The sequence below is a fragment of the Schistocerca piceifrons genome, chromosome 4 (genome assembly GCF_021461385.2).
Source record: "Schistocerca piceifrons isolate TAMUIC-IGC-003096 chromosome 4, iqSchPice1.1, whole genome shotgun sequence".
NCBI lineage: Eukaryota > Metazoa > Arthropoda > Insecta > Orthoptera > Acrididae > Schistocerca > Schistocerca piceifrons.
This window is the reverse complement of record NC_060141.1, coordinates 522,111,772-522,129,495: the sequence shown is the minus strand read 5'-3', so window position 1 is coordinate 522,129,495 and position 17,724 is coordinate 522,111,772. Positions and strand designations below refer to the sequence as shown.

Here is a 17,724-nt window from a genome sequence, read left to right as displayed (position 1 = left end):
AAGGCAACAGGGGACGTCAGGAAGCTGAATGTTTTCGAAACATAGGGTGAGCGATAGAGCGTCCCTTTACTTCATCGACGAACCCCGAACTCCTGACGCCTCGTATGCCAACGATCTTGATGACCGCTACTGACGTGTTCAGGAAATCGTTCAGAAAGTCTCATCTACTCGACTATTTTTAAGTGAAGTTGTACGATTATATATCGGATTGTTAGCAGTACCCAAAAGTGGGGATATCTAGCGTTCCACGTAATACTTAAAAACCGGGACAGGCCACAAAATCGGGTATTGGGCACCACTACCCAAGCAGGACATAAGCAGCGTGTGCAAAAGAAAAGATGATGACTGAGAGGTATTCGTTTGACCCACTCCATGTCCCTAATGGGGTACTCCGGTGGAGATAAGAAAGTGGGAACTACCGAGTCGGCATGACGTTTCAGTTACTGCGAGTCCGCTGAAGTTAAACGAATTGGAGCAAAAGGAGAATTACCAACTCAGTCTGAGCCGGGCACGATCTACGTCCGGGGGGAGGAAGGTAGGAGTAGTGAAATGTTCCAGACGGTAACAAAACGGCGCATCGTCTCTCGAGGCATATTTGTTACTCCATAGCGAATACATACGACCTCCAACAGGTGTAGCTTGAACTCCTCGTCGGCTTACCTTTGCGGGGGCTGCCAGCAGCATCGCGCTGACGACGACAGACAGGAATGTCCTCATGGTGGCTCGCGACTGGAGGCTATGGTGTCGATCTGTTCGCTCGCAGCTTCACTTGTACCGCGCCATTATGCTGCCTCACTCCACGTGACACAAAACTTGACAGGACGGCTAAACATAATTTACTGTCAGCTGGCTCTGGCGTAACGAGCCGCGTTTCCTCCGCTGTCGCAAAAGTCTGTTCAGCTCTCTTCCTGCTGTCAAGCCGGAGTGTCGGCCTAACATGACAGGCTGGGAATACAGTTGTATTGTTCTCGCCTGTTGTGCGACGTCCTGAGTGGGTAGTTTCCGCATTTGTCGCCCGCCGCTGTGGCCTAGGCTCTAGGCGCTTCAGTTCGGAACCGCGCTGCTGCTATGGTCGTAGGTTCGAATCCTGCCTCGGGCATGGGTGTGTGTGATGTCCTTAGGTTAGTTAGCTTTACGTGGTTCTTAGTGTAGGGGACTGATGACTTCAGATGTTAAGACCCATAGTGCTTAGAGCCATTTTGAACCATTTTTGAACCGCACTTCTCAGCTTGTATATGGCACTTTTTTTTTTTTTTTTTTGAGAAGGGAAAGTCTCCTCTTCAGGAATCAAAATGGATTCCATAAACAGAGATGTTCTGAAGCTCAGATCGCTCTCGTTGAGATCTGTGGTGCCCCGGTTGCTGCCATGTTCTTTACCTTCCTAAAGGCTTACCATATTGCTCCACACTGCCAATTACGTGGCATAATACGAACTTCACGAGCATCGACTAGATTCAGAACTTGTTAGTGCTCATAACTCAACATCTAGTTTGAAATGGGACAATCTCGACGGTTGCATAGGAAATTTCTCCAGAGTACTCCAAAGGAACGGCACAAAAAAATTACAAAAATTTTCTGATATTTTCTTGTAGCAGACCCACTGTGTACAGTGGTTCGTTGCAGATCGATAATGTCATTACGATTTATTCGATCTATTGCTCCAGTTACCTTTGTTTCGGTGAAAATACCTTCACAACGGTAGGAAAGCCAGTTATAGGCAGTCACCATAACCACAACGCAACACAAAGAGCGAACGAACAACCATCAGAATCAAGAGCTGCGATGTGGCTTCCTTCGCAATGGGAACAGTTCACCGTGGCGTCGTTGCACCGCTCTTCCATTGATTTTAATGAAACCACACATGAAGGGCAAAACGGCCAATGCATGACGGTCAACAGTTCATCATTAAACCTGTCCATACAACTGTGCATCACTGTTAACGCACAACTAACACCACCTGAACATAAACCATAAATAGAACCGAGCAGTACTTAAGGCAAGCTTCAGTTCGAAGAATAATGTGGGCATTACAATTGCCAACAGCAAGAACCGAGAGTGAATGGAACATGTTTGTTTCCAAACAAGATACACAGCACATACTGTCAACATTTGATATTTGCAGTCGAATACACACACAAAGGTAGCCAGCAAGTACCACCCAACAAACTCGGAAACCATGTCGGTGGAGTTCACGTTCACCCTGTTCATTAGTCAAACGGCTAACGTCGCAAGGTCCCAGAGGCTGTTCGTGGACGATGCTGTTGCGTAAAGCAAGGCGACAACGACAGAACACTGTAACCTAATGGAAGAGCACCGACAGTGTTCCGACCTCTCTTGCAGAGACTGACATTTCACCCCGAAAGTAAACAAATGTAATGCATGGCACATAAATAACCAGAAAAGATCAACTACTGTTCAATCACCGCAAACGTTAAATACCGTAAAATGCCTAGGCGTAAAAGTCTGAAGTGATGTGTGGTGAAATGACCGTTTATAAATAATTGCAGGAAAATAGGAGACAGGCTGAGATGATTGGGAAGTATACCAAGTAAACGTAATTCATTCCCCGAAACAAGTAGCTCATGAAACGTTCAACCAATTTTTTAGTATTGCTGTCTAGTCTGGGAGCCATACGAGGTAGTACTACTGGAAGAGATGAACAACATCCAACCTTTCGTCACGAATTCATCGTGGTGTCACATATGGCGTAAGCTCATAAGGTTTACAATTACGATCGGACTTGGTCCGTGAAGCGAAGTATTACTCAACAAAACAAAAGTAGTTAAAAAACGTCATTGTATTCTGCCAAAATCGTGACCAAGTGTACGTCTGGAGCAGCAAGTCACCTGAAGGATGGTGTGTCTGGACCGGACACGACATTAAAAAGAAACGTGACTCGTCCGACAAGGCGACTCATTTCCACTGATCCACGGTCCAAATATAGTTAGCCGCATGGCCACTGTGATCGTCATTAATAACGTCGTTTGGTGAACGTGGAAATAAGTAGACGTCGTCTGCTGCGGAGTCCCATGTCCAACTATCTGCACTGAAGGTGTGCTCCGAAACACTTGTGCCTCCAGCAGCACTGCACTCTGTCACCATGTCTGCCACAGATCACCGCCTAGCCCGCTTTACAGAGCGAATAAGCTTCCGACACCCTCTTCCTGTGATGAGGCGTGGACTTCCAACTCCTTGTCTCCTGCTTGTGGGTTTCACCGCCCTTAAACCGCCTCCAACAAATTCTCACGACACACGAGAACAGCTTACCATCTTCGCCGCTCATCCCAGTCACCGGTTCTTTGCCAGAGTTGCTTCCGCCAGCGGATGTCGCCATCAGCGGCCCACAACGTCGCTGGAATGACTCCCCATCCGTGTCTTCTCCACCTGTATACTTTCTCAACTCGTCACGTGAACGCAACGCCATCCGGCGGTATTCAGTGTGACAGTGGTGTGTGTGAATTCTTAAGGGACCAAACTGCTCAGGGCATCGATCCCTAAGCTTACACACGACTTAAACTTACTTATTCTAAGAGCAACACACACACCCATGCCCGAGGGAGGACTCGAACCTATGGCGGATGTGGCCGCACATCCATGACATGACCCCTCGAACTGCGCGGCCACTCCGCGCGGCTTTGACAGTGGTCGTAATGTTTTGGCTCATCAGAGTGTTACCACATGAGTCGTTGCTGAAGGCTGAAGTGATGATGGAAGAAAAGATTTGCTGGAACGGTCCAGGACATAAGACTGATGGGTGTTGAAGTGGGATGCTGCATTTACGCTGAAATGGAGAGGATAAGAGGAAAGCGCTACAAAATTACTTTAAATTGACTTAAGGACTGATCACCGAAACATCTTCGTTTATCGTAGTTTTAACGCACGTCATATCCCTTGGGGCTCCAGCAATACAGACAACAGCAATCTACTGTAAGCGACAGACACCACACAGAAGGTTGTATATATCGACGTCTACGGTTAACACTTAAGTGTTTACAGAAGGTGTCTTTGAATCTCTTTCAGACTGTTTCTTGAACGTTCCATTTTCGAATCACACGTGGCAAAAATGAACACCTATATCCTTCAACGCGAGCTCTTATTTTTTATCTTACTACGATAGTGATTTCTCTGACAGAGTGGCTCAACAGAATATTTTCATGTTCGGAGGAGAAAATTTGTAATACAATTTCGTGAAAAGATCTCGCCGCAACGAAACACACCTGTGTTTTAATGATTTCCAACCCAAATTGCTTACTATATCCCTTCTACCCTCCCCCCTCAGTCGTGAAAATACAAAAGGAGATGCCCGTCTTTGGATTTTTTTGAAGTCCGTCAGCCCTGTCCGGTATGGATCCCTTACAGCAATGCTCTGAAAGAGAAAAGACAAGCTTGGTGTAGGAAATCTCTTCAGCAGATTAATGAGTTGGGGCATAGACTGACGTGCGAAAACATTATGACCACCTACTTAAATGCATGGTGGTCCACGTCTGGAACGCAGTTAAGCAGTGATTCTACTTACCATGGATTCGACAAGTACCTGATGGGTTTCTAGAGGTTTGGGGCAGCAGATTCCTATACACAGGTCACATACTTTCCATAATTTACGGACGGTTTGTTTGTGGTCGCGGAGCTGGCGCTCGATGGTGTCCCAGCAGGGTTGCATCGGATTTAGATAAGTCGAATTTGACGGCCAAGAAATCAACGTTAGTTCACTATGATCCTACTCAATCCACTGCAGCACGATTCTGGTCTTGTGACATGGACAGCTATCCTGCTAGAAATGGAAGACATCAAGCATAACGGGTTACAGGTGGTCCCTTATAATGTTCACGTAGTCCACAGCTGTCATGGTGCCTTCGATTACTACCGCTATGTCCCATGGAAGCCCAGGTGAACGTCCCCCATGGCATAATACTGCTCCCACCGGCCTGCGTCCAAAGCGCGCTACATGTTTCGAGCAGCCATTCGCCTCGATGACGGCGTATCTGGACACAAATATTGACCTGGTTTAACAATAAAATTCATCCATTGGGCCAAGCCACACTATTCCACTGATCCGCGGTCCAATCTCGACGATTCCCGTGCCCACTGTGATCATAACTGTCGATGTGTTGGGTACACATGGGAACATGTAGGGGTCCTCGGCTGCGGAACACCATGTTTAACACTGTGCACTGAGCGGTGTGCTCCAAAACACTTGTGCCTGCCCCAGCACTGTACTCTGTCCTCATATCTGTCACAGATCGCCGTCTGTCCTGCTTTGGCAGCGGGTAAGCCTCCAACCGCTATGTTCCTGAGGTATGGGCGTCCAACTTCTTGCTGGCTACTTTTGGTTTCAAAATTCTTCAACCACTTTCCACAGATGCTCACGACAGTAGCACGCGAACAGCCGACCAGCTTCGCCGTTTCCGAGATGCCCACTCCAAGGCACTGGGCTACAGCAATCTGGATTTTGGCAAAGTAGCATAAGTGGGCGGATCTCCGGATTTGAGCCACTTATCGTCGCTAGAATGATTCCCCTTTCGTCTCTGCTCCGCTCATAGGCTTCTCTTACCGCATGAAGTGCCCGCAGCGCCACCAGGCAGCATACTTCCTCGCAGTGGGCAGTGGTCAAAACGTTTGGGCTCATCAGTGTATTCGCAGTAAGGTTTCACAGTGATCCAGGAAATATTTGTATAATTACAAATCTTGTCACGACAAATAAATTTATTAATGAAGTAATTAATTTCGGTCAGCTATGACCATCTTCAGACCAGAATGAATCCGGTACATTACACATATCATGTCATTATGTGTATGTATGGTACAGTCACATTAATCAGTCACACGAAGTTGGTATGACCTTGTGACATGGACAGACATATGAAGCTCGAATGGCTGATTAATTTATGTACCAACTACATTTGTCAGTTTTCGGGGTGCACTCAGCCTCGTGATGCCAATTGAGGAGCTACTCGACCGAATACTCAGTGACACGAACTGTGTAATATACAGGGTCTACTCGTGATGAAGATGGTCATAGCTGACCGAAATTAATTACCTACTTAGGAAATTAGTAGCTCCTTCTAAGTTATTCTGCCAATAAAAGGCAGCATTTTCTATGAGATGTTTTCAGTTTTAGTATTTGTAATCGTAATCAATGGATGTTTAGTTGACTTGACAATCTTTAAACTTGTATAATTTATCGTGTAACCGAAATTTAACGGATTCTTTTTTAATAGTTCGTGTGGAGGAACTCTCACTTCTATTGATCACGATCGATTGCCACTTTTCGCACAGCATAGGTATCCTGACAAAAACATTTTGTAATTTATTAGGGTTTTCTTATTGGCAACGGCCTTCCCGCAGTGGATACACCGGTTCCCGTGAGATCACCGAAGTTAAAGCGCTGTTGGGCGTGGCCGGCTCTTGGACGGGTTACCGTCCAGCCGCAATGCGCTGTTGTCATTTTTCGGGGTGCACTCAGCCTCGTGATGCCGATTGAGGAGCTACTCGACCGAATAGTAGCGGCTTCGGTCAAGAATACCATCATAACGACCGGGAGAGTGGTGTGCTGACCCCATGCCCCTCCTATCCGCATCCACCCCTGAGGATGACACGGCGGTCGGATGGTACCGGTAGGCCATTCGTGGCCTGAAGACGGAGTGCTATTATGGTTTTCTTATTACTTTACTAGACTCTAACCGACGGCATCATCTGCACACAAATTAAGGGGGTTTCTCAGATTGTCTGCTAAATAGTTTTGTAGATGAAGAATAGCAAAAGTCCTCTAGCGCTTCATCGGCTTAATAAATGAACTTCAATAAACAGCTCTGGTGTTGGTTTTAACCTTCTGTAAAAAAATAAAATCGTAGTTAACGTTGTGAAGCTGAAGTGGACAGGATCCATGTAGCCATACGAAAATGGAACTCAGATGTCTCCAAGATGAGAAACGATCTAGAAGAGGTCTATAGATAATGTACAGGCGAAATCAGGAAAATACCGCCCACAACAAAATTTAAGAGGTTTTTGGAGAAACGAGATGCAGCTATATGAATATCAAGGGCTCAAATGGAAAACCAGTTCTGAGTGAAGAGGGGAAAGGTGAAAGGTAGGAGGAGTACATAGAGGATCTGTACACGGATGATGAAACTGAATCCAATATTATAGAAATAGAAGAGGACATAGATGAAGGTGAGATGGGAGATATGATATTGCGAGATGAACAGGACAGGGCACTGAAAGACCTAAGCCTAAACAAGGCTGCTGGAGCACACGAAACTCCCTAAGAACTGCTGATGTCCTTCACAAAGCCAGCCTTGAAAAAACTATTCCACCTGCTATGTAAGGTATGTGAAACAGGTGAAATACCCCCAGTCTTTAAAAAGAACATAACAATTCCAATTTCAAAGAAAGCAGTTGCTGAGAGATGTGAATATTAACGAACTATGTTTAATAAATCGTGGTTGGAGAACACTGACGCGAAAATTTTACAAAGAATTGGAAATCTGGTAGAAGCCGTCCTATTGGCAATTTGTACAGCAACCAGACTGCAGTTATGAGAGTCGAGGGGCCTGAAGGAGAAATAGTGGTTGAGAAGGGAGTACATTAAGCACTAAAGGAAACCAATGAAAAATCTGGAGAAGGCTTTACAGTCCGGGGAGAAGAAATAAAAAAATTGAGGTATGCCGATGACATTATTATTCTGTCATAGATAGTAAAGGACTTCGAAGAGCAGTTGAACGGAATGGACAGTGTCTTGAAAGGAGGATATAAGATGAACATCAACAAACAGCAAAACAAGAATTATGAAATTTAGTTGAATTAAATCAGGAGATGCTGAGGGAATTAGATTATGAAACAAGATGCTTAAAGTAGTAAATGAGTCTTTTATTTGGGCAGCGAAATAACTGATGATGGCCGAAATAGAGAGGATGTATAATGTAGACTGGCAATGCCAAGAAAAACGTTTCTGAAGAAGAGAAATTTGTTAACATCGAATACCGATTTATGTGTTAGCAAATCTTTCAAAAAAAAATGGCTCTGAGCACTATGGGACTCAACTGCTGAGGTCATTAGTCCCCTAGAACTTAGAGCTGGTTAAACCTAACTAACCTAAGGACATCACAAACATCCATGCCCGAAGCAGGATTCGAACCTGCGACCGTAGCGGTCTTGCGGTTCCAGACTCCAGCGCCTTTAACCGCACGGCCACTTCGGCCGGCAGCAAATCTTTTCTGAATGTATTTGTATGCAGTGTAGCCATATATATGGAACTGAAACATGCAAGATAAACAGTTTAGATAAGTAGAGAAGAGAAGCTTTTGAAATGCGGTGATACAGAAGAATGCTGAAGATCAAAGACGTAGTTCAAGTAACTTATGAGGAGGTTCTCACAGAATTTGGGAGAGAAGAATTTGTGGCACAACGTGGTTAGAAGAAGGGGTTAGTCGATAGGACACATTCGGAGCCATCAAAGGATCACAACGTTGGGATCACGGATTTACTTGAGACTTTGTACACTTTTAGTATGCCATTGAAACAACATAATGTGAAAGTAGTAAGGTGCATTATTCTGGCAATTCCGAGAAAATCACAAGAGAAGTTTTACGCGTCTATTTCGTAACTGATGTATCTGTGTGAAGGTGCTGGGTGTTACAGTTCATAGTACTCAAGTGGTTAGCGTTCAATCTACGCAAGACGAACGTATGTGAGGCGACGGTTTGACTCCATCTCACATTTAATTTTTAATTTACATTTTTTTCATCACGGGTCATATTATTTCATTTACATTACATTTGCGAGGTAATATAATTTAAAAACAACGTGTATTTAATTGAATTTTTAGTGAATTTTATGTTATTTGACTACTTAGTGCAGGTGTATTTTTTAATATCATAAAATTTTCACTTGTACTACAAAAATGGAGGTTTGAGCGGGAGTCGAACCGTCACTCCACACATGTTCATTTGACGAACTTCGGACGCTAACCACTTTTTCTTTTTAATTTTTTGCCAAGGCACAGGGTTGTTCCCTGTTACTGAAAAACTTTATTGCTTGCACCCACTTATAGTTCAGACAATTGTTTCTTCTCCAATGCTCAAATGTATATTCAACATTCTGCACATTTCAATTTAAAAGTACAAAACTTGCGAAGTAGTACACAGTAGAATTCACTCGAGAAATGAAAATTTTCAGTTCTTATTTTCAGTCAGATTGTGTTGAACCAGAATTAGCAGATGTATTTTGTTGCCTACGAAATGCTTTGCCAGTTTTTGACACAGAGCAATTTACTAATCTACTGAATGTCAAACGCCCTGCCGACGGACATTCAGTAGCCAACATGTCGTCAGTCCACTTCGTCTGGTCGTACAGGATGAGTCAGCGAAATCGTCGAATTTTTCTTCACGTCCCTAGATAGGGCTTTCCGCATATCAACAGCACTTTCATCAGGATCACCTGAACAGTATTCCAAAACAGTTCTGTATACAATGTACCCTAGGGTCTTGTACATGTTTATGGCAACTTTGTTGGAGACACGTGCGAACAGATCAACAAAGTAGGCGCGCTTTTTCTCCGACACGTCCTCGAGCCAGGCCATTAGTGTTGCCGCCAACCCCAGTCGACGGTACTCTGGTGACACCGGCAGTGCTGTCACGTAACCATGCCAGCTTTCTCCGTGGCCTTCTGCCTTGCCCATAATGTAATCCATGATTTCCCCATTTGGTGATTCTGCCACTTGAAAATATTCAGGCCAGTGAACGAGGTACTGCATGTAGAAAGACAATCCATAAGTTTCAGTCAGATTCACATTATTGAATTTGAACATGTCATTACAAGTGAAGGGCCTTAGGGTTGTCATGCTTACAACTTTCGAAAACAAGCTTCCAAGAACCTATTCAGTAATAGTAGAATCAATCCAGTTAACAGTGGTACAGCACCCAACTCCGAGACGCACTAGCATCTACTACTTGACCACCATGAACTCCGACATTCGGCACCTGCGCACAGACACATCAGTTATATAATAGACGCGTAAATCCTCTCTTGCGATTTTCTCGGAATTGCCAGAGTAGTGCACCTTATTACTTGCACATTATTTTGTTTTGATGGCCGAATAATTGAGTACAAAGTTTGAAATAAATCCGTGACCCCAACCTCGTGGCCTCCCTTGTTAGTATTGGAGGGAAGTGTGAGGAGTAAAAACCGTAGAGAGAGTCAAAGATAAAAATACAGTAAGCAGATTCAGAAGGATGTAAGCTGTAGTAGTTATTCGAACTGAAGATCACAACAAACAACAGGGTGTCCCAGGAGGAGGAGTCAATATTCAGGGATATCACAGGAACGATCATTTGAAGCAGTAAACGTTTTATGGATATATGCCCTACTCCCAATGATTTCCGAGACAGAACACAGTTAATGTACATTGTTATTTATTTTCTATTTCGTTAACTATATTGCCAGTTTACACTAGTACACGTGTACGATAGTTAGTAAACATCACAACATGCGTTACACAAAGTATCAATCAAAATTACATTTGCTGGTTGATTTGGAAGAGGTCATCGGCCCCATCGGATTAGGAGAAGGATGAGGAAGGAAGTCGGGCGTGCCCTTTGAAAGGAATCATCCTGTCATTTGCCTGAAGCGATTTAGGGAAATTAGGAAAAACCTAAATCAGCATGGCCGGAGACGGTTTTGAACCGCTGTCCTTCCCAATTCGAGCCCAGTGTGCTAACCATTGCGCCACCTCTCTCGGTCTGAAATACGTATTTTTAAAACATTCACCCCTGAGCGTTGTTGTATACATCACATTACAGCTTCTGTATAGTTCTCAATAAACGTTGAAATATTTCACCGTCGCCAGCCGCTGTGGTCGACCGGTTCTAGGCGCTGCAGTCCAGAACCACGTGGCTGTTACGGTCGCAGGTTCGAATCCTGTCTCGGGCATGGATGTGTGTGATGCCCTTAGGTCAGTTAGGTTTAAGTAGTTCTAAGTCTAGGGGACTGATGACTTCAGATGCTAAGTCCCATAGTGCTGAGAGCCATTTGAACCATTTCACCGTCATCGTCAGTGCATTTGTGTACCCTATGGAACACATGTTGCGTTGCTTGAGTAAGCCCTCTGCATGTTCCCTAATAAGCATCCACTGTTTGGCCAAGCTGTTCATCTCGCGTATTTACCTTTCGTTTGTACACCTCAGATTCATCCAACCCCATCAACAAAATTCTAATGACATAAGGTCTGACGATCTTGCTGGTAAGCTAAATGCACTTCTACGACCAATCCAGCGATTAGGATAAGTGAGTTTGAGATGTTCCCTCACACGTCTGGTAAAATGTGCATGGACACCGTCAAACTGGAAATACGTTGCAGTCCGCATGGCCAACGGAATACCTCAAGGTGCTCAACACACCTATTTCTCAAAAAGAGCAAATAATTCTGTCCCCTCATTCCAAAAGGACTGAATGTTGTCGATCATGCCGCACCGAACATTGATCGAGAAACGAAGTTGGAAATTGGTTTCCCCTTGCAGCCTTTGGATTTTCCTGCGACCATCGATGATTATTACGTGTGTTATTGATTACCTGTGTAAACGTGGCTGCATCAATAATAGTATTAGTGGAAGCAAATGACGACTGGTGTTTAATGATGTCAAAATTCAAGACTTGCGATGCTGTTATCAATGTAAAGATCGTGGACGCGTCGTATATAAAATAGGTACAAGTTCTCCGCATGTAATGTTCGCCATAGACATGCACAAACGACACTTATGCACGTAGAAAGTCGCCGGCGCTGGTAGTAGGACTACGTTGTACCATTTCAACAATATGTTGCCGTTCCTGCACAAACTGGTGAAATGTACTTTGATAAGAAAAATGTGGAACTTGGAAGAAACCTGTTTCGTGAAGCGTGCTGAAATCTTTGGTATACTGGTATTTCCACGATCAGGAAATTGCCGAAAGCGTTCTTCAACAGCAGCAGGAGCACTACCATCGCAGAAGGCGTAAACATATACCATACCTGTGTATACTTCATTAGTGTAGATATGTCGTATTTTTGACATTGCGTGTAGAAACACAATTAACCGACGACTTTCGCTGATCCACTCTCCACCTCTCGCACTACTCCACCCACAACACCTCATGGATAACTGCGCATTCAACGTGCTAGTTTCGTGACAGAAAGACGTCCCGTGCAAATAGGATGAAAGCAATGACCTAGTTTCGGCTAGTGTAAGACACGTGCGTGCGTGACTAGCCTCAAAAAATGTGGATTACGTGTGTTCCGTCTCGGAAATCATTCGGAACAGGGCATATGTCTATATCAATACTGACAATTTCTCCTGGAACACCTTGTATAGAGTTTTTTTATTTCGCAAAATTTAGTGGAACACCTATTTCCACATTTTTTTATAATGAAAGGGATTTTTAAACTTGTTTACACCATTTATAGTTAATACTAATTCACTGTTGGCAATTACTACATTTACTGTATCTTCTATGGCCGGAATTTTTTTGTCGTAACACATGTCTACATTCTCTGGAATAGTCTTTGGAACGGTTTTTCCTTTGTAAACCACCATCATATGAGTAAACATTCGTGTGATCGAACTACTTCGTGTGTGTGTGTGTGTGTGTGTGAGTGTGTGTGTGTGTCTATGTATGTGTGTGTCAGTGAGTGAGTGAGAGAGAGAGAGAGAGAGAGAGAGAGAGAGAGAGAGAAATGGTTCAAATGGCTCTGAGCACTATGGGACCTAACTTCTGAGGCCATCAGTCCCCTATAACTTAGAACTACTTAAACCTAACTAACCTAAGGACAACACACACATCCATGCCCGAGGCAGGATTCGAACCTGCGACCGTAGCAGTCTCGCGGTTCCAGCAGACTGTAGCGCCATCCCGGCCGGCAGAGAGAGAGAGAGAGACTTTACACTACCTGTGTTTTCAAAGTACAGAAATTGTCTAATCATGCTTGGGATTTGGTGAAATATGTACCTCCTCGAAAGCGGTCAAAATGCAATAAACAGACACACTTTTCTATGTAACACAGAACTAACTCAGTTCTTATTTTAGAAAGTTGTTTGATAGAATTCATTGTTAGATCAAGTTACAATAAACCCTCTTTCCTTCCTAGTTTTTTACTGCAGGGTACCACGATGTCAAGGAACTTTCATCACAATCTGTGGACATCACACGTTCATCATAAAGTCATTTTACATTTCAACAGCCGTCTGAGGATCGATAGCGGTAACGGAGCTATTCGACTAAATAAACAGTATTGTCAACAGAGAATGGCTGCTGTTTTTACTTTATGCTAAAAATTAATCTGTATTTACAAAAAGCCATGTTCTCAGCAAGCCTGTTTGCGACGGAATAGCATCACAAAACGGAAAATGTAGTACGTGTAGAAATCTGAAGTATGCCTTTTTTTCTGGAAATGGACCCTAGAAGATCTGATGACTTGAAAGGTAAAATGTTGCGATCGTAGCTATGTAATCTCAATTGTTACGTATTTAATGCGCAAAGACAGTCAGCGCGTTTTGAGGGACAATTTCACGCTCCCGCAAATGAATTAATGTTCATTTTCGCTGTTGGAAGCGCTGGTGTTTATCGACAAACGCAGCGTCACCGCCACGGACGGCGACCTGGTTGGCAGACACGGCCGTTTTGCGGTCCCACAGCTAACAGCTGGCTTCGCGTATTGTGCCATGATACGGCGCGCAGTTATCCCTCGATAATTGCGTCCCTTCCGCTCATTAAATGGAATACGCCGCCGGTCCCCTTCCGTATTTTAATTGCTTCACGTGTTCTGCTAAATTCGCTTCACGTTTATCGCTAGCAGTTTGGCTGATCGCGTAGCTGTCGACAGAATGTAGCTGAACACGAGTTGCAGAGTGCGAATTGTTACAAAGTATTAAGTAAACACGGCCTCATTACTGCAAATGGTACCGTAGTTTTGGTGTTTTTTCAGTGCTCTGATAATGCCAGGCTGTGGGAAAAGGAGGGTGATACGAAACAGTTCGTCCAAATTTATTTAGAAAGCAGAGAAAATTTAGGCAAAAAAAATTATAAGAGGAATGAGAAGGAATGTACGAGTGGCGCTCAGTAGGTAGCGCAACACATTTTTTCTTGGCCAACTGCGGTGGAAAAAAATGCAGACTTTGTTGTGGGACACTGAATAGTGTTCCCGCCTAAGCCACTATAGTTTCTTGAAGTTCCGATAGGTGGTGGTGATTCACATCATCATCAGTGTTCTGCCAAAAGGCAGGTTTTTACATGGTAGTTCTCCAGGCTGTCTGGTCTTCTGCCATCCTCTTCAAGTCTGCATAATTTCCTCATCCCTTTATGTCGTCTATCATCTTGTATCTTTTTCTTCCTCTCAGTCTCCTCCCACAAACCAATCCTTCCAAAGTATCTACTAGGAAGCACTCCCTTCTCAATGAATGTCCCAACCATTTCTTTTTCCTCTCTCTTCAACCTTCAGCAGACATCTTCCCTCACCAACCCTTTCCAATACTCTTTCATTACTCACTCTTTCCATCCAGCTTATTCTCTCCATTCTCCTCCACTTCCACATCTCAAATGCTTCTACCCTATTTTCATCCTCTCGTCTCAGAGTTCATGTTTCTGACCCATATAGTGCCACACTCCAGACAAAACATTTGCCAAGCCTTTTCCTTAGTTCTTTATGTAATTTGCCACATAAGAGTCTCCTCTTTCTGTTGAATGCCTCCTTCGCTATGATAATTCGCGTTTTCACCTCCTGGTGACATCTCAAGTCTTCAGTTATTGAGCTTCCAAGATATTTAAATCCACTTACTTGGCTAATGGTAGATTGTCCTATTTTAATATTGGACAGTCTGCGTCTTGTACTGATGACAATATTCTTTGTTTTTGCTCTGTTTATTTGCATCCCATATTCCACACAAGCTTCATTCAGATCTTTCAGCATGTTATTCACTGTCCGCTCTCTTTCTGCCACTAATACCATGTCATCAGCAAATCCTATACATTCTATTCTCTTTCCACCAATACATATTCCTCTTTTCCCATCTAAGCTTTTCGCAATAATCTCTTCAAGGTATACGTTAAACAACAGTCGGGAAAGGCAACAACCTTGTCTAACACCTCATCCAATTCTGCTTCCTTCTGACATTTCATTTCCAATCCTTATACTTGCTATCTGTTGTAAATATAGATTCTGTATCAGTCGTCTCTCTTTCCAATCTACTCCTTTCCTCTTCAAAATATCCATCAGCTTGTTCCACTGAACTCTGTCAAAAGCCTTTTCTAAATCTATAAAAACAGGAAAGATTTCCCTACCTTTTTCCGTATATCATTTACCTATAGTTCTTAACGGGCCAATAGCATTTCTTGTTCCTTTTCCTCTTCTAAATCAGAACTGCTCCTCTGCACTACCTCTATGCAGCTTGCCATATAGCCTTCTATTCAACACTCTCAGCAAGACTTTAGCTACATGAGAAATTAGACTGATGGTCCGGTGCTCTTCACGTTTTTTAGTGTTTCTCTTTTTCTCTATTGGTGCCATAACTTTTGCAAGGAAGTCCTCTAGCCATTCCCCTTTGTCATATATCTCGTTACAGAGGTAGACTGTTTCTTTTCTTGCCTTGTTTCCCAGACCCTTCAGCAGTTCTGCTGGCAAATCATCAATTCCACATGCCATGCTATTCTTCATCTCCTTCAGCGCCTTTTCTACTTCTGCTTCCAAGATGGTAAATCCCATACACATAGCCTTCAAAATGGCGTCTGTAACGGAGGTGCTTTGAAAGCTGTCATTGAGTTTCCTTTGTCGAAAAACCGGAGCATTGCAGATAGTCATAGGCGCTTGCAGAATGTCTACGAAGATCTAATGTACAAAAGCACGGTGAGTTGATGGGCGAGGCGTCGCTCATCATCGCAGCAAGGTCGTGCAAGCTTGTCTGACCTCGCGCGTGTCGACCGGCCTCACACAGCTGTGACTCCTGCAGTGTTGGAACGTGCAGACACTCTCATTAGAGTTGATCGATGGACCACAATCAAACGCATCACTGCACAACTGGACGACTCTGGTGATAAACTGACACACTCGTTCACTAGTTGACGTACTGAAATATGTGTGGCCCCTCGGTCTCTCGGCCTAACAGAAGGCCATAAAGAGCAACGAACGATCATCTGTGCGGAATTACTTGCGCATTACGGGTCTGAGTGTGACAACTTTTTGTAGAACATATTCACAGGCGATGAAAAATGCATCCATCACTCCAAACCGGAAACTAAACGCTAATCCATGGAGTGGGGTGGCAACTTCTCCCCACTGAAGAAATATTTCAAATTCATTCCCTCAGCCAGTAAAATCACAGTGACGGTCTTCTGGGACTCTGAAGGGATAACCCTGATTGGTGTCCTTCATCTCGATGCAAAGAAGCATTCTGTGTCGCTGTCATGAAATTGAAGGAACGACCTGAGCGTGTTCATTGGCACAAAAATTCAATGGAACTTCTACTTCTCCATGACAATGCAAGGCCTAATACCAGTCTGCCCACCTGAGAGAGCTCACAAAACTTCATTGGACCCTTTCTTCCTCATCCACCCTACAGCCCGGATGCCGCTCCTTCCCTCTGTCTGGCCCAGTGTAGGATGCACTACGTGTGAAGCAGTGCACGGATGATGGGCAGGTCACTGAAGCAGCAACGTATCGGCTCTGGCGTCAACCGGTATAGTGGTAAGATGATTGCGCACAGGTCTTCCCGGTAAGGTGGCGTTCGGCCGGCGCACTGAACGGAGATTGTGTTGAAAAATATGGTTTTGTAGCTCAAAGATTGAAGAATACGATTTTTTATTGGAATCGTGAATGAAACCAACCAGCTTTCAGAAAAATGCGTTCCATTACTTAATGAACGCCCCTCGTGTCTGCTAACAAGTGTGTGATAAGAAACCGCAACGACACAAGGTATGTGACAGATTGATGACTTACTAAAAACCTGTATGAGCCAGCCATCGTACACGGTAAGGACCACGTGGAGTGTCCTCACGCTTCTCCTAAGAAGGAGCTCACCTCGTTTCTGTGGCTAGATGGAGGCAGGTCACCGGCGTGTTGTTGACATTACGAGCAGAAACGTTTTGTCCGTCACTTTCAAATATTCTTCTTTCGATCTACACTGTATTTCAACAGCGAGATGATAGTACGAATCACCTGATTATTACTACGTGACTCCTTGGATGTTATATTACTTGATTAACCTGTTTCTGTGAATTCTCACGTCGCGTGGCACCCAGAAGAATCTTTCCTCTTCCCGCGGTCTTTGTAGGCTACAAAGGGCGTCTTGTATCTGCTGAGATACTTTACCTGCTGGGTATGAACACTGTAGAGCATGAGAACCACTCAGAAAGGTGGTGGACGTAAGTTATTTTTCAGTCGCAACATCCCGCCGGCCTCAGTGTCTTCAAGATATCGCGTAATCCTACATCATACACAGCGGACCCTAGACGCAATTAGATCTTGAATAATCTACATCTATACTCGCCAGTCACCCTAGAAGTGTACCAGAGGGTACTTAGTGTAGCATTTCCACTTGCCCCTGTAACGTTCCTTAAAAAAAATGTGTTTTTGATTTGCCAATGAATATGCAATGTGTATTGTATGTGTTATGCAGATTTACTGTGTGATGTATTGTTAAGCAAATTTGTATTTAATCAGTTTTACTGTAATCCAAAAAAATTAAACAATTTAATCTGGAAAACCAA

At 44.0% G+C, this 17,724-nt stretch overlaps 2 protein-coding genes across 2 annotated transcripts in view; both read right to left on the bottom strand.

The window, feature by feature from the left end:
• LOC124796253 overlaps positions 1-798 on the bottom strand; it is a 48,367-nt gene extending 47,569 nt beyond the window's left edge. Inside the window, exon 1 of the mRNA XM_047260355.1 lies at positions 661-798. Coding sequence (XP_047116311.1) covers positions 661-717 — 57 coding nt within the window. The 5' untranslated portion in view covers positions 718-798. The remainder of the gene's footprint in view (positions 1-660) is intronic.
• Positions 799-9,325: 8,527 nt separating this feature from the next.
• LOC124796351 (N-alpha-acetyltransferase 20-like) lies at positions 9,326-9,838 on the bottom strand. Its single transcript, XM_047260500.1, has one exon. It carries the CDS (start codon positions 9,836-9,838, stop codon positions 9,326-9,328), a length of 513 nt encoding a protein of 170 aa, XP_047116456.1.
• Between the last annotated feature and the right edge of the window lie 7,886 nt (positions 9,839-17,724).

What these genes read in the sequence shown, in the direction of transcription:
- LOC124796351 (XM_047260500.1), bottom strand. Translation starts at nt 9,838, where the DNA reads ATGACAACCCTAAGGCCCTTCACTTGTAATGACATGTTCAAATTCAAT.